General features: G+C 38.4%; 2 protein-coding genes across 6 annotated transcripts in view; both read left to right on the top strand.

The window, feature by feature from the left end:
• Positions 1 to 13,864, top strand: part of NUDT9 (nudix hydrolase 9) — a 28,862-nt gene extending 14,998 nt beyond the window's left edge. For all 5 annotated transcript variants that reach the window (XM_047797963.1, XM_047797962.1, XM_047797965.1 and 2 more), the window contains 4 exons: positions 6,073 to 6,184; positions 7,824 to 7,970; positions 9,421 to 9,505; positions 13,359 to 13,864. In XM_047797963.1, coding sequence (XP_047653919.1) covers positions 6,073 to 6,184; positions 7,824 to 7,970; positions 9,421 to 9,505; positions 13,359 to 13,537 — 523 coding nt within the window. In that variant the 3' untranslated portion in view covers positions 13,538 to 13,864. The remainder of the gene's footprint in view (positions 1 to 6,072; positions 6,185 to 7,823; positions 7,971 to 9,420; positions 9,506 to 13,358) is intronic.
• A 144-nt stretch (positions 13,865 to 14,008) lies between these two features.
• DSPP (dentin sialophosphoprotein) overlaps positions 14,009 to 25,469 on the top strand; it is a 122,605-nt gene continuing 111,144 nt past the window's right edge. The window contains exon 1 of the mRNA XM_047797956.1: positions 14,009 to 15,340. The gene's annotated coding sequence lies outside the window, so the exon portion shown is untranslated. The remainder of the gene's footprint in view (positions 15,341 to 25,469) is intronic.

Here is a 25,469-nt window from a genome sequence, read left to right as displayed (position 1 = left end):
AAACAAAGTTAATTCACCAGATATTTATTGAGCATCTCTGTGTTCTCAAAATTGAGTAAGTGCTTTCAAGCATATAAAAAAGTATAGCAGTCCCAAATTTCAGTTTCCTTTTATTGAGGAGCCGTATTTTCATTTGCAAGATAGAAAATACGAACTAAGAAAACATGTCAAAGTAATATGAGTGGTATAGGATGCTTCAGAAAAGTGGAGAACTGGATGTGGGACACGATGATGCTTAAACCAGGGCACCCAAGGAAGGCATTATAAAGGAGGTAGACTGGAGCTGCACTTGAAGCTTGGATAGGGGGACAAGAGGAAGCCGAGGAACAAGGCTGGTAGTAATATTATTTGAGTATTGAGGGATGATGAAAAGACCATCTTGGTTGAGGTAGAAGACTCTTGTAGGAGAATAGTGGGTGATAAATTAGACAAAATTAATGTTTACACATTTCTCTTGTGGAAAATATTAAATGCCAGAGCTGAGGAGTATGAAGTGGAGCCACTGAAGATTCCAGAAGAGGGAAAAGGCATTCTCTTCCTGAGGCAGTTCTATCTGATAAGTCAAATCATATTCAGAAGGTTTCTTGGTGAGCATGAGTCACAGTAAAGGAGATGGGGGATCTGATAGTTAGATGGACTTAGCTGTCTCCATTGGAATTATCTTCCTAACACATCTGAACTATTCCATCATCTCTGTCATCCTTTCATTTATTTTTTGTTTTTAAGATTTCTTCACTGAACACCTCCCTCCTCACACATAATCGTCATTTTCCTTCTTTAAATAATGCAGATCCCCTTAATATTCTTTTTTAGTTTTGGTATTTTGAGAGCCTTCCTTTCTTCCAGGAGATTTTGTTTTTCTCTCATCTGGGGTATAGTTTAACTCTAGGAAAGCTTATTTTTAAGTTATTAAAAGAAGCACTGATATTCTCCCCGTCTTATTCTCTTGCTTGCCCTTTCACTTCTCCTGCCAAGAGGGATCATAACCCCACACCCCATCTCTTTATCTTACATCCATCCATTCACCCAACCGCCACCTACCTGCCTGCCTATCTACCTGCCTACCTACCTACTTCTATCCATTTATAATTCCTTCAGAAGCTTTATGGTTTAAATGAGATGAGTATGAGTATAATATATGAGTATGTTAACTCTTAGGAATGAGAATAATTAAACAATGTAAGTAAATATTAATGGTGGTATCACTTTCTCTTGATTTTGGTGGGGCTATCTAAAACAGGAAGATGTGAAACATTCGAAGCAGGCACGCTAGTAAGGGGACAGGAAACAGAAAAGGGAAGCCAGAGACTTGAAAGTTATTTTCTAATTAACTTCTCTTGGAGCTCCTGTCATGGCTCAGCGGTTAACGAGTGTGACTAGCATCCATGAGGACACAGGTTTGATCCCTGGCCTTGCTCAGTGGGTTAAAGATCTGGCATTGCTGTGAGCTGTGGTGTGGGTCACAGACGCGGCTCAGATCCCACATTGATGTGGCTGTGGTGTAGGCCGGCGGATACAGCTCTGATTCAACCCTTAGCCTGGGAATCTCCATATGCCATGGGTGTGGCCCTAAAAAAGCAAAACAAACAAACAAAAACAAACAAACAAACTTTATAGTAGACCAAATAGCAGCTGGGAGTAAAACATGGTGATTATATGTCAAGTTGGTTTGAAATGGTAGACTTTTTGAGCTTAACTCTCTTGTTATATAAATGAGAAAACTGAAGGCTTAAATATGGTCCACGGGAAAAAAAAAAAAAAAATCGGACTTCCCGTCGTGGCGCAGTGGTTAACAAATCCGACTAGGAACCCTGAGGTTGCGGGTTCGGTCCCTGCCCTTGCTCAGTGGGTTAACGATCCGGCGTTGCCGTGAGCTGTGGTGTAGGTTGCAGACGCGGCTCGGATCCCGCGTTGCTGTGGCTCTGGCGTAGGCTGGTGGCTACAGCTCCGATTCGACCCCTAGCCTGGGAACCTCCATATGCCGAGGGAGCGGCCCAAGAAATAGCAAAAAAAAAAAAAAAAAATTAAATATGGTCCACGGCTGTAAAAGAACCTGCAAGTGGCAGGGGCCAGCTTTCAACTGTAATCTTAGGTTGATGTTCTTTGCTATCTCAGTAATACTTGTATTAACTGATGAGTCCTTCCAAATAGATGAGGGTCAGGGGAAATGGAAGGAAGAGAAGAATGAAGGATGTTGAAGACAATGAATTGTTAAAAGTATTGCTTTAGACACTCTGCTAACGGCTGTTAATTAGTTTTTACATTTGTTAAAAATACTGCTTTAGATTAAATGAATTGTTAAAAGTATTGCTTTAGACACTCTGCTAGTTGCTATTGATTGGTTTTTGCATTTGTTAAAAATACTGCTTTAGATTAAATGAATTGTTAAAAGTGTTGCTTTAGACGCTCTGCTAGTTGCTATTGATTGGTTTTTGCATTTGTTTCTCACAAAAACTCCTCAAAGTAGGTATTAATGTATCTATTCTGTCGATCTGAAAGTGGAGCCTTACCGAGGTTGACCTGGCCTATATCTTGTAGATCTGAAATTTGAAAGAGGGGTATTTGGCTCCCAATATTGTACTTTCTCTTTTATACCATTCTTTCACTGAGTAATCATAAGAATCACACAGGCACGTTTAGAGCAAAAATTCTATCCCCTTTTCTCCCAAGTACTTCATGATGCAGAATACGTTGAATTGAGCAGAATTTCACAAGCTTTCTTGTTCAGAATCTCCAGGGAAAGTGTTGAATTTTTAGATTCCCAGCTACCTCTCCTAGAGATTTCCCACGTGTAGTGGGAAGTTACCTGAAGTTCCTTTAGGTCTTTTCAAGTCAAAATGAGATGGGAAGTGCCAACATATTATTGTGAATAGAGTCACATCAAAAGGTAATGCCAATATAATTTTCTTTCCAGTTTTGGTTAAAAACAGGAAGGTATGGACCATGGGAAGTGGGAATATTAATAGCACATAGGAATATCATAGGCTTAATAAATGTTTATGTGGTTCATTAATTAAAATGATACATTATGTCATATCAAAAAATTTTGTTTTCAATATGATAATGTCTTTGGTACTAATATAAACATAACAGGAAACTACTCTGCTTAAAAATTTTAAATGAGTCCCTTAAGGATGAAATCTGAGGGTGTAAGCATGATGCGCAAGCTTCATCGTCTGTCTGGTCCTGTCTTCTTAGCCAGCAGCGTGTCTCTCTATTCTGTTTCTCTTCCCAGTGCTCTAGCCATGACTGGCTCTCTGCTTGGCTCAACAGCTAGGGCTCTGTGTTAGTCTTTGCTTTCCCACCTCCTGGCATGTGAGATTTACTAGGTGCTAGTAAATGTTTGCGAGTGAACAGAACCATTGTTTGCTGGCTTACTTCACCTCTTAATTAGTTTTTCATTTGTTTGATTTAAGTAAAATAGTATAGTGATTAAGAGCACAGATTCTGGAACCAGATTGCCTGAGTTCAAATCTTGGTTTACACATTTTTACACTGGAAGCTTGGACAAGTGATCTTCTTTGTGCCCGATTTTCCACACCTGTTAAATAAAGACAGTAATACAACTACTGCATAGGGTGGCCTTCAGGCTTATGTGGGTAAATACATTAAAACACTACAGTATCGGGTCCATAATAAGTGCAATGTAAGTGACTTTTAAAAAGTAAAGGTGGAGTTCCCTCCTGGCTCAGTGGGTTAAGGATCCAATGTCGTCACTGCTGTGGCTCTGTTCCCTGGCCTGGGAACTTCTCCATGCCATGGGTGGGGCCAAAAAAGGGAAAGTAAAGGTAAAATTTGTCCTCTGTTCATTCTGTCTCTGCCTCAGTTCTGTCCTCATCGTCTTGTACCTGGATCATGGTAAGAATCTTCTAGCTGGTTTTCTTGCATCCTGTCTTGCTTCCCTCCAAACCAACTTCCAAACTTTTATCAAAGTGAGTGAACTTTCTAAAATCCAAATTGCTTATGGCTTTGCTCTGCTGTGAGTATTCTCTGGCTCAAAGCAGATGAATGTGATGAATTCTTTGCCTGCTTCTCCAGCCTCATCACCCATCTGGCCCTCGCAGATGCCTATGTTGCCACACCCCATGTGTACTTTCAGTTTCTTTCCTTTCCTTTCCCCTCCCTTCCTTCCTTCCTCCCTCCCTTCCTTCCTTCCTTCCTTCCTTCCTTCCTTCCTTCCTTCCTTCCTTCCTTCCTTCCTTCCTTCCTTCCTTTCTCTGCTTCATGGCGCTTGGAGTTCCTTGGCCAAGGATCATATCTGAGCTGCAGTTGCAGCAATACCAGATCCTTAACTCACTGGGCTGGACTGGGAATCGAACATGAATCCCAGCCTCTGATCCAGTTGCACCACAGTAGGAACTCCTTATAGTTTCTTGAGTACATTATTTTGTCTCTTTGTTTCCTCTCTCTGGCATCCTCAAAAACAGATGTTGTCTTCTTATACTAATTATTCTTTCATTTCTATTTACTGTACTCATCAAACTGTCACTCTTGTAGATTATTCAGTTACATGTCTAGCTCCACTGCTAGACCATGAGCCCTTTTGGGGGGAATTATGGGTTAGATACAGGATGCAGCCACAATATAAAGAAATTTGCACACTCATATCTAAACTAGTATATTTTCTTGAGTCTCATGCACAGTGATGATTAGATTATAGGCTTTCTTTTTTGGTTTATATACAAAGTTTGAAATCTTTATCTTTGCCTATGGGACTATGAGAACTATTCCTTTTTTAAATTTATTTATTTATTTATTTTTAATTTCACCTGAGGCTTGTTCTTGGCCTGTGGTCTATGAAATCATTGGGAAGAGGCATCACAGGTGTTGTTCTGTTCCTGTAATCCCACCTGTTATATTTTTTTCTCTTTTTCTTTTTTTCTTTTTAGAGCTGCACCTGCAGCATATGGAAAATTCCCAGGCTAGAGTTTGAATGGAACTGCAGCTGCTGGCCTGCACCACAGCCACAGCAACACCAGATCTGAGTTGCTTCTGCACCCTATATACCTCAGCTTGTGGCAACAAAGGATCTTTGGCCCACTGAGTGAAGTCGGGGAAGAAACTGACATCCTCATGGATACTAGCTGGATTCTTAACCTGCTGAGCCACAGTGGGAACTCCATAACTTTTCTTTTCTTTTTTTTTTTTGTCTTTTTGCCTTTTGAGGGCCTCTCCTGCGGCATATGGAGGTTCCTAGGCTAGCGGTCGAATCGGAGCTGCAGCCACTGGCCTACACCACAGCCACAACAACGCGGGATCCGAGCCGCATCTGCAAACTACACCACAGCTCATGGCAACGCCGGATCCTTAACCCACTCAGCAAGGCCAGGGATCGAACCCTCAACCTCATGGTTCCTAGTTGGATTCGTTAACCACTGAGCCACGATGGAACTCCCATAACTTTTCTTAAAATTGATCTGGAGGAGATGGATGTGGTGGGTGTAGGAGGGGAGATTTATCAGTATCTCTGGGAAGGAGGCTGTGGCTAGAAGAACCACATTCAGAAATTAACATTGCCTTGATGCTTTGAAAAAAGGTGCAGTTGAATTTGAAATACAAGGTTAAAGGACAGAGTAAGATTTCTTTTATAAAAAGAGGGGATGAAGATTGAGGAGCAGGTCTTTTGGGACCAACTGAACCTGTGTCATATAATCTGCTTTTCTGAAAACATAGGGTGAACTATTTAAAAGTGAATATTGCAGATCTTTTTCACTGTTTATAATTCTTTAAAAGGATCCTTGGATCAAAAAAAAAAAAAAACCTTAATGATCCTTTAAATTCTGTTCTTTAAATTTTTTGATAAATTTTGCTTTAAATAGTGAAAACTATACTTTGGATTTTTTATTTTGGAGACTATAATATTCTTTATGAAAGTAGACATTTGTCGTGGTTTGTAACAGTGCTAAATAAAGAATATGTTTAAAACTGTTTTTATACAACTAGCTGATTCAAGACAAATTTATATATATCCTGTTATAAAGAAACGTACATCATTATAACTTTGTCTTAAGCTTGAGATAGAACATTGGTCTTTGTTCTAAATGAGTTATACTCTTACAATCCTGTTTGTAGGTGGAAAAGGGACAGAAGTGGAAATAAAATCACCCACCCCGTTTCTGGGAAAAACATCTTACAGTTTGTTGCAATAAAAAGAAAAGACTGTGGAGAATGGGCAATCCCAGGGGTAAGCACTAAAATTAAATCAAATAAATATTTGTTAAGTTCTTTTTAGTTTCTTTGTTTACTACAAGGGTATTGTACGTGAATCTTCTCTACTCCACCTAGTCTCCAGTCCTCCCTGCTTCAGTCAGTGATTCTTCCGTCATTTTTTCACTGCAGTGGTGTGTCATTATCCGTGACAGATGTAGGGTAATCAACAGAACTGTTAGAATCCGAGTCCAATTCTAAAACCCTTGGGAAAGAATGTGGACTTTGGCGTTAGACCTAGGCTTGTATTTTGGCCTTTCCACTTTGAGCCAAGTGATACGGAATTCAGGCCTTTGTTTTTAAAAATAACCATGTCTGTTTCATAGGATTAGTAGAGATAGCGTATCAATAAAGCACCTGGTATAGTAGATATTCATTAATGTTGGGTCTCATCTTGGAACCTAACCTCTACTCCAAGTCCAAGGTTAAGATTTTTAGTATTTTTTGCTGAATTCTGATAACTTTAGACATAATAAAAAAAGATATTTTTTATTATTACTTACTGTTCCTTGTAGTTTTTTAAGTTTCCATAATATTGTCAGGAAGAGTATACTCTGAGTTCATGTCAGTAGTATATTTCAAGTGGCTTTTAAAATGTGTGTGCGTTCAGTAGAAGGTTTTCTATTTTCTGCCACATTGTGAAATGGAGATAGTTTGATGACAAGAAGACTGCTGACACATAGTGCTATCTGCAAGAATGATTTTTTTCTTTGTAAGGTAAAATGGAATGTAAATAAAGATTGCAGCTGTCTGTGATAAAAGCTTAGGCTAATTGTTACGAGCCAAATTGTCACACTTCACTCATACCGAGCGAAGAATGCAATAATGATATCATCCTTGAATATTTTTATTGTCATTTGAATTGCCATTAGACATAATATTAGGGAACTGTTGTCATAATATCATTTTGAGCATCATCCATCTACTCAAAATATTTTGAGCATCTGCCTTTTGTTGGTTAATATTTTGGACTTTAAGGATACAGCAAGAGCAACATAAGCATGGTTGTCTGCTTGGTGCTTATACACTAGTGAGGGAGGCAGATAATACAAGATGAATAAGTTAGTCTGTGTTAGAAGGTGCTAAGTATTAAGAAAAAACTAAAGCAGGGAAGAAGTGTGTGCGAGCTTGCAATTTTAGATAGGGTGGTGAGAGGAGATCCGAGAAGCTGGCATTTTGGTGAAGATCTGAAGGGGTGAACAAGTGAACCATGTGGATGTCTGGGGAAAGCATCTTGGACAGAAGGAATAGCAGGTTCAAAGGCCTTAAGGCTGCCTGCTCATCCTGGGAACATTGAGGAGGTGAGCGTGGCTGAAATTGAATGATCAGTGGGGAAAATATCAGCTTGCTGTATTCTTTCTTGCCTCCATAGCTTGAGTTTGGAAATTACCAGGAAAGGAGTCTGATTGGCTTAGTTTACCAGATGCTAACCTTAGACCAATTACTGTGGTTGAATATGTGAGATATCCTGCTGGGCTATTTCCACTAGAAACAAATGACTTATCACAGGAGGTTGTGGTCAGAACAATAGGTGTCCACTGCATCATTCAGTAAATATTTATTGATTGAACTAAAGTTTATTACTTTTTTTTTTTAACAAAAAAAATGACGCTTAGGGGATGGTGGATCCAGGAGAGAAAATTAGTGCCACGTTGAAAAGAGAATTTGTTGAGGAAGCTCTCAACTCATTACAGAAGTCCAGTGCTGAGAAGAGAGAATTAGAGAAACAGTTGCACAAACTCTTCAGCCAGGAACATCTAGTGGTAAGAAATGGTGGTTCCTAGGAAGGATTTAGTCCTGGGGATTAATGAAACTCTTAGTTTTCCTTTTGACTGAGTGTGAGCTACTGTGATGCTGAGCTCTTCCATTTAACAGAAAATCTTTCTTTGCATGAATTTAGCTTTTTCGAAAGGACCTTTATATTTTAAATTATGTTATTCAGAGTTTTTTTTTTTGGTCTTTTTGCTATTTCTTTGGGCCGCTCCCCCTGGCCTATGCCAGAGCCACAGCAACGCGGGATCCGAGCCGCTTCTGCAACCTACACCATAGCTCACGGCAACGCCGGGCCGGATTGTTAACCCACTGAGCAAGGGCAGGGACTGAACCCGCAACCTCATGGTTCCTAGTCGGATTCGTTAACCACTGCGCCACGACGGGAACTCCTTTTTTTTGTTTTTTTGTTTTTTTTTTGTTTTTGTGTTATTCAGAGTTTTTATGGCTTATAATCATTTAAATCTCATGTCTGTTTTGTCTACATACCCTTTTTGATTAAAATAAAATCACTTTATAAAGTGTGATACACTAATAATGACAAGGATAGGTTTTTCTTTTTTGTTGGTTTTTTTCAAATTGCTTTGTTTTCTTTCTATAATTAGGATTTCTTAGTTGTTTATCTGTGTTGTCTAGGTTTGGGGTAGCATTTGTGTTAGACGGCTAGATCCAAATCTTTTCATGTATTAACAGCTTAAATATTAGTCTTTACTAACCTTACTTATGGATCCTTGTTTAACTAGAAGAATCTCTCTTTGTGTATCTAAAACTATAATCGCAGAAATTATTAAAATGGAAAAATTCTTAAATTATAAAGTTTTGAAAGAAGTTATATGGCCGAAGTATGACTGCTCTCAAATTCTGAAATTAGAGTCTCGGGTGTTGAGGGTTTTGTGAATTTTAAAGCTGTCCCTAAATGTTTTTGAGAATACTATTTCCTGGGAAATTTAAAACAAGCATATGGAATGCTCCTTTAAAGGTTCTATAATATTTATATTTCTTTTTGTGTGTGGTAAAAAACATATAACGTATAATTTTCCATCTTAACCATTTTTAAGTATATAGTTATGATAATTAAATGTGCACTATTTTGTAGCAGGATATTTCTTTTTTAGTTTTTGGTCTTTTCTGGGGCTGCATGCACGACATATGGAGGTTCTCAGGCTAGGGGTCTAATCGGAGCTATAGCAGCCGGCCTACGCCAGAGCCACAGCAATGCGGGATCCGAGCCACAGCTCATGGCAATGCTGGATCCTTAACCTATTGAGCAAGGCCAAGGATCGAACCCGAAACCTCATGGTTCCTAGTCGGATTCGTTAACCACTGAGACACGATGGGAACTCCCAGCAGGATATTTCTGACTCTAATGAAGGTATCATGCTCTGCTCTACCCATTCCTACTTCACCCTATAATTTTTTTTGTCTACCTTCTTTTAAAAATAGATATATAAGGGATATGTTGATGATCCTCGAAACACTGATAACGCATGGATGGAGACAGAGGCCGTGAACTACCACGATGAAACAGGTAATTTTACTTAGGTTGATTAAGTTACCTGAATTAGAGGGTCAGTTTAAATCAAGCAGCCTACTAGGGCACAATTAAATCTGGACTATTTTAGCATTTTAAGTCAATCAGTTACTGATTATAGGATTATATTTGTATGAAACCAGATTGTTGATATTAAAGGAATATATAGAAGAAAGCTCTAAAAGTATAGCCTGTAACTGATTTCATTTAATCCATGGGTAGCATGTAAAATTGAGGCATATATATATATATATATAGCTTTTAAGGGTCATACCTTCAATATGGAAGTTCCCAGGCTTCAGGTCGAATTGGAGCTGAGGCTCCCAGCCTCCTCCACAGCCACAGCAATGCCACCTATCCAACCCATTGAGTGAGGCCAGGGGTCAAACCCACATCCTCATGGATGCTAGTCGGATTTGTTTCTGTTGTGCCACCGTGGGAACTCCGAGGTTATATTTATAGACTAAAATTGTGTGCCCTAAAGTCGTTAAACTGTTTGTATAGTATGAGTCAATTTGTATAAAACAAAAGCAACTGAAGATTTAGGTAGGAAGTATGGCTATGATAAAGGAAATGGGATTTTTATTTGTTTTAGTGTTTAAAATAATTTTATGATTAGCATGCATTATTAAAATATAAAACAGTACCAAAAAATCTGAAATACTGAAAAAGTTTAAAATGAATGCTTTTTCTGGTCCATTGATTTAAACATTTTAGGAGGTGGGTGGTAATCAAAACTGTTATAAAAAGGAGGAGAAATCTGCTATCTTAAAAATTAATTATACTCTCCAGCTTATACATTGAGTGGCTGGCTTCTCTAGAAACATATTTTATTGCTAAATTGGATGACATTTTAAATGAGGGTACCATATCAGAGAACTGAATGTTCCACTCATGGCTCCTTTCTGAGTTGTGTAACCTTTTGCAAATCAGTTTGTTTTTGTTTGTTTGTTTTGTTTTTGTTTCTTTTTAGGGCCACACCTGCGGCATATGGAAGTTCCCAGGCTAGGGGTTCTATTGGAGCTGCAGCTGCCGGCCACAGCCACAGCAACGGGGGATCCGAGCTTCGTCTCTACCTACACCACAGCTCACAGCATCACTGGAACCTTAGCCCACTGAGCACAGCCAGGGATTGAATCTGAATCCTCATGGATACTCGTCCTGTTTCTTAACCACTGAGCCACGACAGGAACTCCCACTTGTTCTGCTGGACTCTGTTTTTTCCTTATAACATGGGCTGGAACTAGAAGATCTGTCACTTTTACATTCTTGCTGAACTTGGGGAAATGCCAAGCACTGATTCCATTACTTCTATAGAACAACTCTAACCACAGTGTTAGAATTCATTCATTCTTTCTTTCTTTCTTTTTTTTCTTTTCTTTTTTTTTTTTTGCCTTTTCTAGGGCCGCTCCCTCGGCATATGGAGGTTCCCAGGCTAGGGGTCTAATCGGAGCTGTAGCCGCTGGCCTACACCACTGCCACAGCAACGCAGGATCTGAGCCGAGTCTGTGACCTACACCACAGCTCATGGTAACGCCGGATCCTTAACCCACTGAGCAAGGCCAGGAATCGAACCCGCAACCTCATGGTTCCTAGTCAGATTCGTTAACCACTGCGCCACGACGGGAACTCCTAGAATTCATTCTTGTATTGAGGATGTAGAAGAAATATTCAAAAGGAGAAATATGCAAATATAATTTAGAAGCAGATCTTTACAACTTAAGTACTGATGAATTTGTTAGGTATTTATATTTGGAATTACAAAACAGTGAGCCTCTAGAAGTTGGTTACATAGTGTCTGAGTTGTTCAACTTAGTTTTCACCCTTTCTTTCTTTCTTTTTTTGAAAATTTTTTGTCTTTTCCAGGGCCACACCCAGAGCATATAGAGGTTCCCAGGCTAGGGGTCCAATCGGAGCTACAGCTGCTGGCCTATGCAGCAGCCACAGCCATGCAGGATCCGAGCCACATCTGCGACCTACACCACAGCCACAGCAATGCTGGATCCTTAACCCACTGAGTGAGGCCAGCCATCGAACCCACAACCTCAGGGTTCCTAGTCGGATTCGTTAACCACTGAGCCACAATGGGAACTCCTGTTTTCACCCTTTCATTCTCTCTCTTAACTTAAAAAAAAATTACGGTCTGATAATTCCAGTTCTCTGCTATATCTGAGTCTGATTTGGTTGCTTGGTTGTCTCTTCCGTTACTATGAGGATATACAAAGAGCTCTTGTTTTAGCCTTGGGATTCAGAATCCTTTGTGCTAAAGTATTCAATTGATTCTTCTAACAATCAGCTTTATTATTTTATTATTATAAAGGCTACCGTTATAAAGATAAAGGATATATGTGTTATAGTGAGTTATTGAGAAAATCAGTGACATAAAGCTGAAAAAATTTAAAGGACTAGTTATTTCATTTCCCAAAGATGACCACTGTTACATTGATTTGTCTTCTTCCAGACTTTGTATAGCTGTTTTTAAAATAAAAAATAGGCTCACACTGTACATTCTGTTTCTTGAATTTTCACATAAAAGTATATTATGGACATATTTCTACATCAGTATTTATAAAAGTGCTTCATTTTTGGCAGTTCCCTTTGTGGCACAGTGGAAATGAATCCAACTAGGGACCATGAGGTTGTGGGTTCGATCTGGCATTGCCATGAGCTGTGGTGTAGGTTGCAGATGTGGGTCGGATCCTGCATTGCTGTGGCTGTGGTGTAGGCCAGCAGCTGTAGCTCCAACTGGACCCCTAGCCTGGGAACCTGTGTATGCCGAAGTGCTTCACTTTGAATGACCATATGGGAGTCTTTTCTGTAGCTATCTTATCGTTTATTTAATCTATGCCCTTTAGGCAGAAAGTTTGGTTATGTCCATTTTTTTCATTTTGGTTATGAATAATGTTGCCTTGAATACTTCAGTAAGCTTGTCTTTTTATTTCCTTAGGATAAATCCTTTGAAGTAGAATTGTATCCTCAGTACCTAGGACAGAGTCTGATGCATAAGAGGCACTCTGATATTTGTTGAATGAATGCTCATCAAAGAACATTTGCTTTTTAAAAGCTCTTGATAAATGTTGCCAAATTGTCTTACAGAAATATACCAGTTACATTGCCAACAGTGGTTGAAAGCACTTATTTTTAGTTTTGATAATTAGAAATATTTGAATAAATATATTTATATATATTTATAAATATAGCTATAAATATTTTATTTTATGGCTTCTGGTTTAGTGTCATACCTGGAAAAGTCCATTTACCGTATGACTATAAAGTAAGTCATCAGTAATTGTTTTCTTTCATTTTTTTAACATTTAAATCTCTAATTCCTCTGGAATTTTGATGTGAGTTCTTGTGTTTATTTAATGTGAACTCTTTTTTTCTAAGGATAGTATTTATTTATTTATCTTTTTTTAGCCACACCTGTAAAAAGTTTACAGGCTAGGGGTCGAATTGGAGCTGCAGCTGCTGGCCTACACCACAGCCACAGCCACAGCAGTGCCAGATCTAAACTGCATCAGTGACCTATGCTGCAGCTGGTAGGCAATGCCGGATCCTTAACCCATTGAATGAGGTCAGGGATCAAATCCGCATCCTCACAAACACTATTTTGGGTTCTTAACCTACTGAGCCACAATGGGAACTCCTACTTTTACTTTTTAAAGAGAAAAGCTTTCTTACTGGTACCTCTACTTAAAATTTAGGCACTTGGTTAAAATTTGAGCCTTTGGGAAATTTGAATAGCCTAGGTTTTAATTCACTTGGCCACCTAATATAATGATAATTTAAGATTATTTTTTAGTAAGAAAACAAATTACTTCTTGATGACTTTTTTTCCTTTGGTAACCAGGTGAGATAATGGAGAACCTTACCCTAGAAGCTGGAGATGATGCTGGAAAAGTGAAATGGATGGATATCAGTGATAAACTCAAGCTTTATGCTAGTCACTCTCAATTCATCAAACTTGTGACTGAGAAACGAGATGCGCACTGGAGTGAGAACCCCGAAACTGACTGCCAAGAGTTATAGTTCGCAAATCTCCATGTAAATCAAAGGCCAGCAAAAGAGCACGTACTGAAAAGAAGGCAGTATCACAGAACTCATATATAAGTAGGTCCCTTGGAAATTATTTTACTCACTTTCAAACTGATTTGCATTTGGAGGGTTTTGCATCAGAATAAAATTAGTAAATATGATGAAATAGAACACATAATTTTCTGCTTTCCAGCCAGAAGAGCTATAAACCATCATATTTTGTATGTATTTTATTTAAGCATGGCTTAAATCAAATTTGAAGAACGGATGCTCTTTGCAGAATCAGAATCTGAATAAAGATAAATTTTTGTTCAGCCATAACTTCTGCTTTCCATCTAGTTCTTATTTGTCAGGTTTTTTTTTCCCCATTGATCTTTGAGTCCTGAAGGAGGTTCCTGTCACATCAAGCTTCTTTTGGAGGCACACCAACCACCATTTATCTTTAAATTATTTGCTCACATTTTGCTTTATATGATCTTGTTGAAGCTGATTTCAAAAATGGAAGCCTTATTTATTCTTGACTTTAGAGTCAGTTTTAGGAGGAAATTTCGGTCACTCTTCTAGTCAATAAAGATCAAGCTCAATGATCAAGAGCACCTGTTCTCATTTCCAAAAATTCTGAGTTAAAAAAATACGTCCGGGAAATCAGTAATTTAAATTGGTATATGCATTTCACTGTACTGTAACCGTATGTGCCATAAATGAATTAAAAATAGAATGGTCAGAAAGGAACTGAAATCAGACAGACAGTCGTTGAGAGTTAACGTGTCGTTTGTTAGGAAGGGATTGTTAAGGGCTGACATGGGTTTTTGAGAGACTCACTGTTAACATTGTAATTCCCGGAGGAGAGGAAAGGCGTTCTTGGAAGCAGGGAAGAGGGAGGAAAATAACACGGCCTCTTCTCAGGGGACATGTGTGTCACATTCTGGCCAAGACATCTATTGGGACAGTCCCATGACACTAACGCCTGAGGTAGGGACTGTTATAATTCCATCTTCATTCCAGTTGGACCACACATGGAGCCTCTGAAGGAAAGGAGGTTTAAGGGATAAAGACATGGTTGCTTTCTTTTCATATATGTGAAAAAGGTATTAGACTTATTCTGTAGCTAGAGGACAGAACTAGGGCTAAGGTAGATCAATCAAAAGCTTTTTGATTTTTTTTTTTTTTTTTTTTGATTTGGTTTCAAAACTCCTTTGGTAGTAAACTTGAACTGAACTGACAGGAGGCTTTTTTCCCCATCAGTGTGGCTATAAGTTTTGCTGAGAAACGTTATAATGTTTGATTTTAGGATACTGCCTCACACCCCTCTGGAAGAGCTATAAGGTTTATTAATTTTCTGAAATCCACACAGATCCTGGCCTTTGGGCGTAAAACAAGGGATTTGTGCTTGACAAGGATGATCGGCTCAGTGGGTGAGGGGTAAGGTGACCTTGACCCAGCATGGAAGAGTCTGAGTCTACTTTTACTGTTTGGCAGGAAGGGTGCTTCTTCCTAACACTGAGTACAGTTCTCTAAAATTGAAACTGCTTACAAAAGCTTTTGAGAAAGTTTAAGCAATTGCCCAAAGAATGGCATTTACTCATGTTTTAATAGTTTTGACACATCTACACTGACATGAGTAAAGATATTAGGTTATATTAAAGTTTTATTTAAAGAATGACTAAAGCACATGATCTATAGATAATAGATTTTTTTTGTGGCATTTTGTAGTTTTCATTGGAACATTTACAAAGTATGCAAAATGATCAAACTGCTACACACTAGAGATGGGTAGAAGTGGATAATCTTCTAACTGTAAGTACCAGCACCATCTATAATAGAGAAAAACCAGGTTAAAATTTTAGTTTAAGACATTTCTGGAGGAACATCTGTTGCCACATCGCTTGGTGATATTGCCTTCATGTTTACTTTTCTTATATTTTAGATATAAGGAACATTTTTATTTTTTAAGAGACATTTAGTAAGATAAATAATGATAGCAACCATTTTTCGACTGTCTGTGTTGTGTGACTTAAGCCTCACAACAGTCCTGTGAAGTTAGGTGGTATGATTTCCATTTCACAGATGAAAATGATATTTAGGAAGGTTGCCCCAAGGCTCACTCAGTAACAGAGCTTGGATTTGAAGCTTGGTCTTCCTAGTTCCAGAACCAATTCTCTGTCTGTCGTATTCCCTACAAAGGTTATGAAGCTTTTATGATTTGTTACTTTAAGTTTGTGGTTTGGAAGGATATATATTACTTAAGCAGTCTTATCCATAGCAAGACATTTATGGCTTATGACTTGACTTTTAAGGGCCACATCTGATTTGGCTAGCATTGCTGAATTTGTTTGCCTAATTTTGGCCCAGAGATAGTTTATTGATAAGATAGATCTTAACCTAAGAATGAGTGGCTGCAATTAGTGTTTGTCTTGCCAGCAGGTGTTTTTGAGATTTGAAAGCATTTCAAACTTAAATAGAAGCAAATGGCTAAATGTAGCTAAAGAGGGCATCTAAAATTTATAACTGCTTTTAGAGGCTAAATGCTACTCTGTGTTACAGTATAAGGTCTTATCATGGTTGCTATTGTTTTTTAAAATATTTGTGGGAGTTCCCTTCGTGGCACAGTGGTTAACGAATCCAACTAGGAACCATGAGGTTGCGGGTTCCATCCCTGCCCTTGCTCAGTGGGTTAACCATCCGGCGTTGCTGTGAGCTGTGGTGTAGGTTGCAGATGCGGCTCGGATCCCTCGTTGCTGTGGCTCTGGCGTAGGCTGGTGGCTACAGCTCCGATTGGACCCCTAGCCTGGGAACCTCCACATGCCGCGGGAGTGGCCCAAGAAATGGCAGAAAGACAAAAAAAAAATTGTGAAGTTTTAATAAAGTGATTTTAAAATATCCTTTGAAGAAAGCACTTGTAATTAATTTGGTTTTGTTTACACCTGCTTTAATCATTATTAACTTAGTATGGGCACGATCAGGCTATTAAACTCTTAGGGTAAAAGCACTAAAAACACATAATAATGCTTAAAAGATATTTGGAGATTTTACTAACCGTATATAACTTTTGACATAGTAGTAAGAGAATTATTTCTGCCAAAATGAACAATACAGACTGTAGTTACTATATGAAGGTATTTTTGCCATAATTTTTTCTTTGCCTCCACCCATGTCGCCCATCTTAATGGTTATTTAATGTTGTTGGGTTAGTATTGGTACAGTCATGTGTGTTAAGAGATAGAAAATAATGTGGTTCTGTTACAGCTAAATACTGATAAATTGAACCATCAACTGTCTTCTCTGCAACATAGAGTTTCATTTCTCCCATTTCACCTTTAATGGCCTGATAGGAGCATGTAAAGTGACAAACACTAAATAAGCACTTTGGGGCAATGATACTTGTTAGAAGGGAAACTTGGGTGAAATCCAATTTCTTTCTCAAAATTAAGATTGAGAACATTTTGATTCGTCAGCTTCTCTCAGGTAGGTTAAAAATAAATGCATACTGTATGTAACTTTAATTGCCATTACTTCAGGTATTGAAAAAAGGAATTTACCTTTTTGGTTTGTGTGTCTCTCACATATATTTTAAATGAAAGCAAACTTGGATGAGAATCAAAGTAGAATTCTCAGGGTTTGTAGCCTTGCCATCAAAAGAGCTCATGCTTCTGTCTTAAGGAGATTTTTTAACCTAATACAGTTACTTATGGGAACTGAAGTTTTGTCAAATACTATGGGCAGTGTGAAAAGAATTCATTTTTAAACCTGCAGAAATTCTGATATACAAATCTTAGAGGAAATTAAGTTTATACCTCATGAGCTTTAATTTGGGTAGATCAACTGGGTTCCATTCTGGCATGTTTTTATGGTTCAGAAGGATTATTCTTACCTTTTCTGAGATTAAATATCACTTTTATCAATATAATCATAGAAAAAAGTCTTACCCCAAAGAAGCCCTAAAAATAAAAATATTAATAAGATATTATCTTCAGTCCATTAAGTAGATTTATAGTTTATAATAGCTTAAAAATTAACATGGACTTTCCCCAAGTTGGTTCAAAACAGAAATGATTAACTATGAAAGAAGAAAAAAATCAATGATAGTGACATCAGTGGGTTTACTCTTTAGCTTAGTTTTTGTGTGTGTGTGTCTTTTTTGTCCTTTTTAGGGCCGCACCCGCGCATATGGAGGTTCCCAGGCCAGGGGTCCAATCGGAGCTGTTGCTGCCAGCCTACGCCACAGCCACAGCAACGCCAGATCCGAGCTGCGTCTGCGACCTACACCACAGCTCATGGCAACGCCAGATCCTTAACCCACTGAGCGAGGCCAGGGATTGAACCCGCAGTCTCACGGTTCCTAGTCGGGTTTTGTTTCCGCTGCGCCATGACGGGAATGCCAGCTTATTTTTAACTTAGTACATACATTAGCTAAAATATTTTCAATATGAAAACCTTTGTTTTTATTGAAAAAGCAATTCCACTTTACTGCTTAGTATCTTATTTGCATGACTTTAAAATGAATATGAAATATCTAGATTTAAATTCCCTTAATACACAGGAGTATTTTCTTGTAACTGCCTGTGACGGTACTCACTATGCCTGAAATATAAAAAAATTAATGTGAATGGTTAAGAAACTCGCTGCGTACGCTTCCACCCAAGTGCTGTCTTTCATAAATTTTGCGAATTCCCTGTTTGAATGATACTTGAACCAAAATTTTAGGACAGCTCTGATTTTGTTTCGAGGGTTTGCTTGCATAAGCAGTTTCACTGGAAAAGTATTGCTTTGTAGCTTCCATGTGGTCCTATTTTTAGAGGCGGGCAGCTTGTTCAGAATATTGACCACTGTCAAAAAGATGGATCCCTCTATTTTTCGAGCAGAGTCCATCCCAGCGTATGTGCAAGAATAGGTAAGCTAAAACTCTCACTGGTCTTAGGCAAGGACATTGCCCCAAGATGGCATTTGTTCTCTTCGGATACCTTTTCCTATTTCCCGACTTGCTTTATTTTATTTCTAAATGAATTGGACTAATAGAGATGGTCATTTTTACCATGAACTAGCTCATCTTGTGATAGGGTATTGAATGTAATATTTTTATAAGCTTCATCGATTAACAAGGCAGATGTATTTACCGCTATAAGACCATTAAGTGTCAGGACCTGGAATAAAGGAAACACAATCAAATAATCAAAGAGCTGTAATTCAGCATTTTATCTATCTTTTCTATTTTATACACTTTATATTAGTTTGATTAATAAAAAGCATGCTTTTTAGAATTTTCAGCATTTATAAAATTAGGTCAGTAAGATTGACATTCACTAATACCTACCCCTTGGTACCCATCCCCTCTTCAAACCTACTATCACTGGAAACATGTAATCTACATTTTTCTTTGGTGGACTCCAAACACAGGAGCTTCTTGAAAAGATCTTTAAACTTACACGTACAGGATTGGAAAAAAGACTGTATTTGGACATCACTTCTTTTTATTTTATTTTATTTTATTGTCTTTTGTCTTTTTAGGGCCGCACCCGAGGCATATGGAGGTTCCCAGCTAGGGGTCCAGTCAGAGCTGTAGCTGCCGGCCTACGCCAGAGCCACAGCAATGCCAGATCCAAGCCTAGTCTGTGACCTACACCACAGCTCATGGCAACACCGGATCCTTAACCCACTGAGCAAGGCCAGGGATCGAACCCAAAACCTCATGGTTCCTAGTCGGATTTGTTAACCACTGCGCCATGATGGGAACTCCGGGTATCACTTCTTTATGAAAAAACTTTAATAATATCACAATCAAGGAAAGTTTCAGGTTTTAGGTAGTTCAGTTTTCAAGGATAAGTGACATTTGTACATTAAGTGATTCAAATAAGACAAAATAATTGTTCTCAAAGGAAGATAATAATTACTTTTGGTATCAAATTCCTTTCCAAATCTAAAGAATTTTCAAGTTTTTGTCTTGTATTCATTTAAATACTTTCTTACAGGAAACTTTATAATTACCTGATTTGGATTATTGGGAGTTGGAAAAGGAATAGGAATTGTAATCTACAAAAAAGGGGAAAAAGGTGAACTGTGAATAATAAGCTTTTTTTCTCATTTATTCATGCACTCAGCCATCCATTCACCCATCCATCCAGTATTTATTGAGCAATTATGTGTTCTCAGGGACTCCACTTTCTAGTTGGTGGAGATGAGATTCCAGTGGATTTCAAATAATTTTTTTCTAAGATGTATTTTTCTTATTTTGCTTAGTCAATCGTAAAGTGCAACAGTCTCATGTGTGTTGATAGTTCTTGCAAATCCGTCAGTTTCTCTGTAGTAGCTCATTCTTTTGCCTGATTTTTAGTACCATTCTGCCATCTGGTGGAAAGAGGAGAGAGCTTCTGTTTCAAATACTAGTGATTTTTTAAATTGCCGCATAGATTTACATAATTTGAAACATAAAGATGTTAATAGTGATTCTTAAATTCTACTTATAAACCAAGGCTCCAGGATTTTGCATTAATGTAAAACAAGTCTTACTGGATTTCAGCCGGAAAAAAAAAAAAGGGAACCACCTAGCCCTGACTCAGCCAAAATGTTAGGAAGTAATTATAAATGCAAGAGCGTAGAAATTTAGTGTCTAAGGGTCAGTTAGTCCATGTGAAAACATTAAAGAGAAAGACAGTTCCACTTTTGGTGGCAATTTCCAAAAGCCTACTTAAGGTTGAGAAATAAGTAGTTCAAAACTAAATATAAGCAAAGGGAAAGTGTTTGTTACATTTAGATAATAGAAATAATGCAAAATTGTGTTAACGTTTTTAAAATATTTAGGTGATAGACAAGAAGTTAAACAAGAGGATTTCTTTTTTTTAAATTTTTTGTCTTTTTGCCATTTCTTGGGCCACTCCTGCAGCATATGGAGGTTCCCGGGCTAGGGGTTGAATCGGAGCTGCAGCTGCCAGCCTACTACGCCAGAGCCACAGCAACGCAGGATCCGAGCCGCGTCTGCGACCTACACCACAGCTCATGGCAACGCCGGAACCTTGACCCACTGAGCAAGGGCAGGGATCGAACCCTCAACCTCATGGTTCCTAGTCGGATTCGTTAACCACTGCGCCACGACAGGAACTCCAAGAGGCTATTTTAAAATGTTTATGAACCTTTCAAAACACCACTGCCTAAATACTGTTTATTTAACATGTCCCAACCTGTGTTGCAGCCTGATTGCCCTGTCCTTCTCAGCCCTTGTTGTTCCCTCCGCCTGGAGTGCTCCCCCCGCACTACCTGGCTGGGACACCCTTCCTCTGTGAGTGAAGTCTTTGACACACAGCCCGAGTCAGCAGGTTTTGTATTTGCCTCTAGAAGCACTTATCAAATCACATCGTTTTTTCTTTTGTGAATCTCTCTTCCGCATCAGATTCCTAAACGTATTCATACGCTTTGGATTTCCAGCAGTCACAATAGATCCCATTACATAGTCGATACTCAGTGAATATTAACCAAATGAATTCTGTCTGTACTAATAAAGGCAACTCTATTATGTATTTAGCATTGTTCTGGCCTTCATTTTAAAGATTTATAAGAATCCAGATATTAGGAGAGATTGGAAAGAGTACAAGAAGAGCAAAATAATTATTTTGTTTGACCTGAGAAAAGTTACAGAAAGCTGGGGGGAGAAAAACATTTTAGAGAAAAGAAAGCAGCAAGGTGATTTAGAAAAAGGAGAACAGGTATTCTAGAAAAAGGTTATTCCCTATGTGAAGAATAATTAAGCTCACCATAGTTGACATAATTTAGTGTAAACCCCTTTTTGATAGCAAGCATAGAGAGATAGTGAAAGAAGTCCCTGAAGCTTTGGGAGGGAGTTTGCTATAGCTGCTTGTCACACTCCACCACAGCTATGCAGGAGGGGAGTGTGAACAGCTGGTGCCTGGTGGCCTCGCAAAGCCTCATATTTCTGTGTCCAAATTCGGAAAATGCTGTGACCATCATCCAACCAATAAATACTCTTTGCAGGTTGCGATTCCCCCAACCCGTGCTTACCAGAGGCAGTTGTGGAGGTGGGGGAAATGGGATCTGAGGAAAAAATAGTGGTCCTTGTGGTGGGTGAAAGTTAAATCTCTGTAACGAGAAACATGATATCAGTTATTCCAAACACTTGAAAACTTTAAAAATGATGACCACGTCATTTGAAAATACAACCAGAAGTTTACCTGACCCTGGAATGTCCTCCAGATCGTTCGAGCTTGTAAAACAATAACAGCAACAAGCTAAATAAAGCAACATGTGACAATAAATTACTCATTTCAAAGACATTTTACTCTCATGAGAGTAGTTGACAAGCCGTTATTGAGCGTTATGCTCATCCCTGATACAGCTTTCCCTCTGAACTAGAAAGCAGTTGAGTCTAATAGGGGAAAGTTGTATTAATTTTGTCCAGTGATTTAGAATTTGTACTTTTTACTTTTAAACTTATTTCCAAAGAATGTTTTTCTTTACATTTCTTAAGATTAATCACATATTGCATGCCTCTTTATCTTTGAATCAACAGTGTTCTCAATTTAGTTCAAAGTGGAGAGAGTATGGAAGTGTAAATTTAAATTTCGTGTATCCCCAAATACAAATTTTGAAAGCTCCCTCCCTTCTTTGAGATCTCCTTTGTTACAGAATGTACAGGGGATGGGGGTTCCTGCTGGCTAGGTACCCTAACATTTCAGACTATAATAAACACACATTGGAGGCGTAGAGCCCATTGCATAGATGAGGAAGCATGGCTGTAGTCAACATGAGGCATTTTGGGGAAGGGAATTGTAAATGAAACTCAGTTGGAACTGCTTAATTAAGACCTACGTGACTATGGAATACTTTCTCTATATTGCTAAGTTTGCTTGAATGCTTCCTATGTTCCATTAGATGCATTTTTATCATCCCTGCATAACTCTGAGGTAGTTCTTAGGACTCCTTTTACAGGCTGGGAAGCCGTGGGTTAGTTTCTTTCTCAGGGTCATGCAGATTGCAAATGGCACCGGGGGCTGGGATTTGTGTGGAAAAACTCTTCTGAGGAAGAATGGTGAATTCCTGGTTCTGCAACTCTCCTGGAATGAAGAGGTAGAGGAAATGCTTTCTAGCCCGGAAACACTGTGTCTCCAGACTGGAAAGGGAGTGGAAAGCTGAGGAGGAGTACTCACGGGGATGGGTAGGGCAGTGGCAGTGATCACAGGGCCAGCCAGGATGAGAAATTTCATTCTGAAGGAGCAGTCTGGAATTGAAGGGTTAGGAGATCATTTTTTTTTTTTTCCCCTATCCCATTATAAATAGACTTTTTAGTTGCAGGTGTTACAATTGTGGTCAGCCTGAATCCTGCCTCTAGAGCCAGGTTTTGTAAGCCTCCAACAGTGCTTTAAAAACTGCCTTTAGACAGGACATGCATTTTTTGTCTCATAACAAAGAATAGTAAGCATACGCTTACTATTCTTCCTTGTAATCTCACAGTTCAACCTATACTGTTTGGTCCCTGAGGTTATTTGAATTTGTGATCTCTACTCTCAAATCTTCAGACACCAAGGTCATAGCAACTTAGAATAAAAGATGTATGTACCACCACTGGCTTAAATGAGAGCTAGTATGTGGTATATGAATAAATCCATCGTGAGCGCCTACCCCCAAGAGATTTACCAGGTCTTCATATGGTCTGGACGCTGTTACTGACAATTAAGGTTTCTCAAAAAGGAAATGATACGGAAAAAATCTTGAAAGGCATCATGGATTGGTAGAGAATAAACACAATATGAATAAATTCAATAAAACAAATCAGTGTGGTCTTGACTGGCCTGCCGATTCTGAATGCAAACCTTTTTTAATGGTCCTTAATGACATTTAATTCAAATTAACTTACCTTAGTTTCAAACCAAGTCGCTGTACTCTGGAATTGAATTTTGGAGGAAAAAAAAATTTCATCATATTCCTATTAAGACTTGTCCTCAGCACCTGAAGCAAGTTATTTATATTTCCAACTCTTTTATACATATGTATTTGAGACTCGGCTCTGCTTTATCTTTGTGCTGTTTTACTTTGCCTAAATTTAGGCAGCTTATCTCCCTCCCTCCCCCTTCTTTTTCGTGTTTCTCCTTTGCATTCCTTTGCATTTTTTTCCCTTCTAGATTCAAACCCTTGAATTTTTTTCTTCCTTTGATAGGTGGACCTATTAGAAATCATTAAATTATCCAAAAACAACATTTTTACCTAATACAATTGATTCAGTCTAAATTACACTGTCTTTTCAATTACCTTTGCTTCAAATGGTCCTTGGGCAACAAATTCAAAGAGCAGTGTGATCTAGAATCTCTATGCCCACCTAGTATTTAAGCCGTATTACTAATGCCTTTGTGGTCATGGGCAATATGAGTCACAAAATTCAAAGCTAAATTGAATAATTATTCTAGACTAGGAACTCCAACTTCTTAAATATCTCAATTACACAGAGATAGGCTTAAAGACTGACTTCTGAGGAAATAACTTCATCTCCTTGGTTGGAGTTAGAGTCATGTCTGTATTGCAAACAACTCACCATTAAAAATTGTGACCACTAAGAATATTTAAGTGCTTTTACAGTATTTCAACAAGGGCAACTCTATATATGGGAGCCTTAAGTAATAGAAAAATTTAAGGTGCTAAAACTTTCTATTATTAAACAATATTTTTATTTCAAAATGAAAATTGTTTTCAAGTAAAAAATTTTTAGTGAATATTTAGGTAATGTCCCTAGCATTAAAGTCATCTTTCACTATTCCAAAACGTTTAAAATATTAAAAATATTAAAAATAGTCAAAGGTCTAATTAATGCCTCCAAATTCGATTTCACTGTTTTGAACAAATGTGCAACTAGGAACTTGGTTTCTACCCAGTCAGGACCTCTCATTACTTTTCTTTGCAGGTACACATAAGAATATTCTGAATTGTGGGATAATTCCTAAAATTATTTCTGTAGTTGGAAGGAATTATAAATAATGCTTAATTGCACTTTGATTAATCAAATTGAACATAATTATTTAGACATGACCTCGTGTGATGCTGTCTGGTTAAGAACAATTGACTCATTGAGCTAAGAAAAGAAATAAAAAATATAATTTTAAAATGAATCAGAGATTATTCTGATAAAAAACGAACTTCCAGGAGTTCCTGCTGTGGTTCAGTGGGTTAAGAGTCTGGCTGTGGTGGCTCAGGTTGCTACAGAGGTATGGGTTTGATCCCTGGCCCAGTGCAGTGGGTTAAAGGATCCAGCGTTACTGCAGCTGTGGCTCAGATTCAATCCCTGGCCTGGGAACTTCCATAAAAAACAAACAAACAGGAGTTCCCGTCGTGGCGCGGTGGTTAACGAATCCGACTAGGAACCATGAGGTTGCGGGTTCGATCCCTGCCCTTGCTCGGTGGGTTAACAATCCAGCGTTGCCGTGAGCTGTGGTGTGAGTTGCAGACGTGGCTCGGATCCCGAGTTGCTGTGGCTCTGGCGTAGGCCGGTGGCTACAGCTCCGATTCAACCCCTAGCCTGGGAACCTCCATATGCCGCGGGAGCGGCCCAAGAAATAGCAACAACAACAACAACAACAAAAAAGACAAAAAGACAAAAATAAACAAATAAACAAACAAAAAAAACTTCTGTAAGTGTCCTTCAGATAAAATTGCTGGGGGCAGTGACTATAAAACTCTGAACAAATTTTTGATTATTTGAATAAAGATAATCAAAGTGGTTTAAATATGTGAAACACCATTTTATTTTCTTTTAAATACTGTAAGTAGAATAAACTGGGTGACAGTTTCTGTTTTTGCCTTGCTTTAAACCTTGAAAAGCTTAATTTTGGTGTCTTTTATATTTTTGCCATCTAGTTTTTACTATATTAAAAAATTTCGAAGACACATTTTCTTGCTATCAACTTATGCTAGTGCTGTTCATCTCTGACTGCAT

Source organism: Phacochoerus africanus, chromosome 10, assembly GCF_016906955.1.
Source record: "Phacochoerus africanus isolate WHEZ1 chromosome 10, ROS_Pafr_v1, whole genome shotgun sequence".
Classification (NCBI taxonomy): Eukaryota; Metazoa; Chordata; class Mammalia; order Artiodactyla; family Suidae; genus Phacochoerus; species Phacochoerus africanus.
The sequence above is the reverse complement of the archived record's forward strand: the minus strand, read 5'-3'. Positions and strand labels throughout refer to the sequence as shown.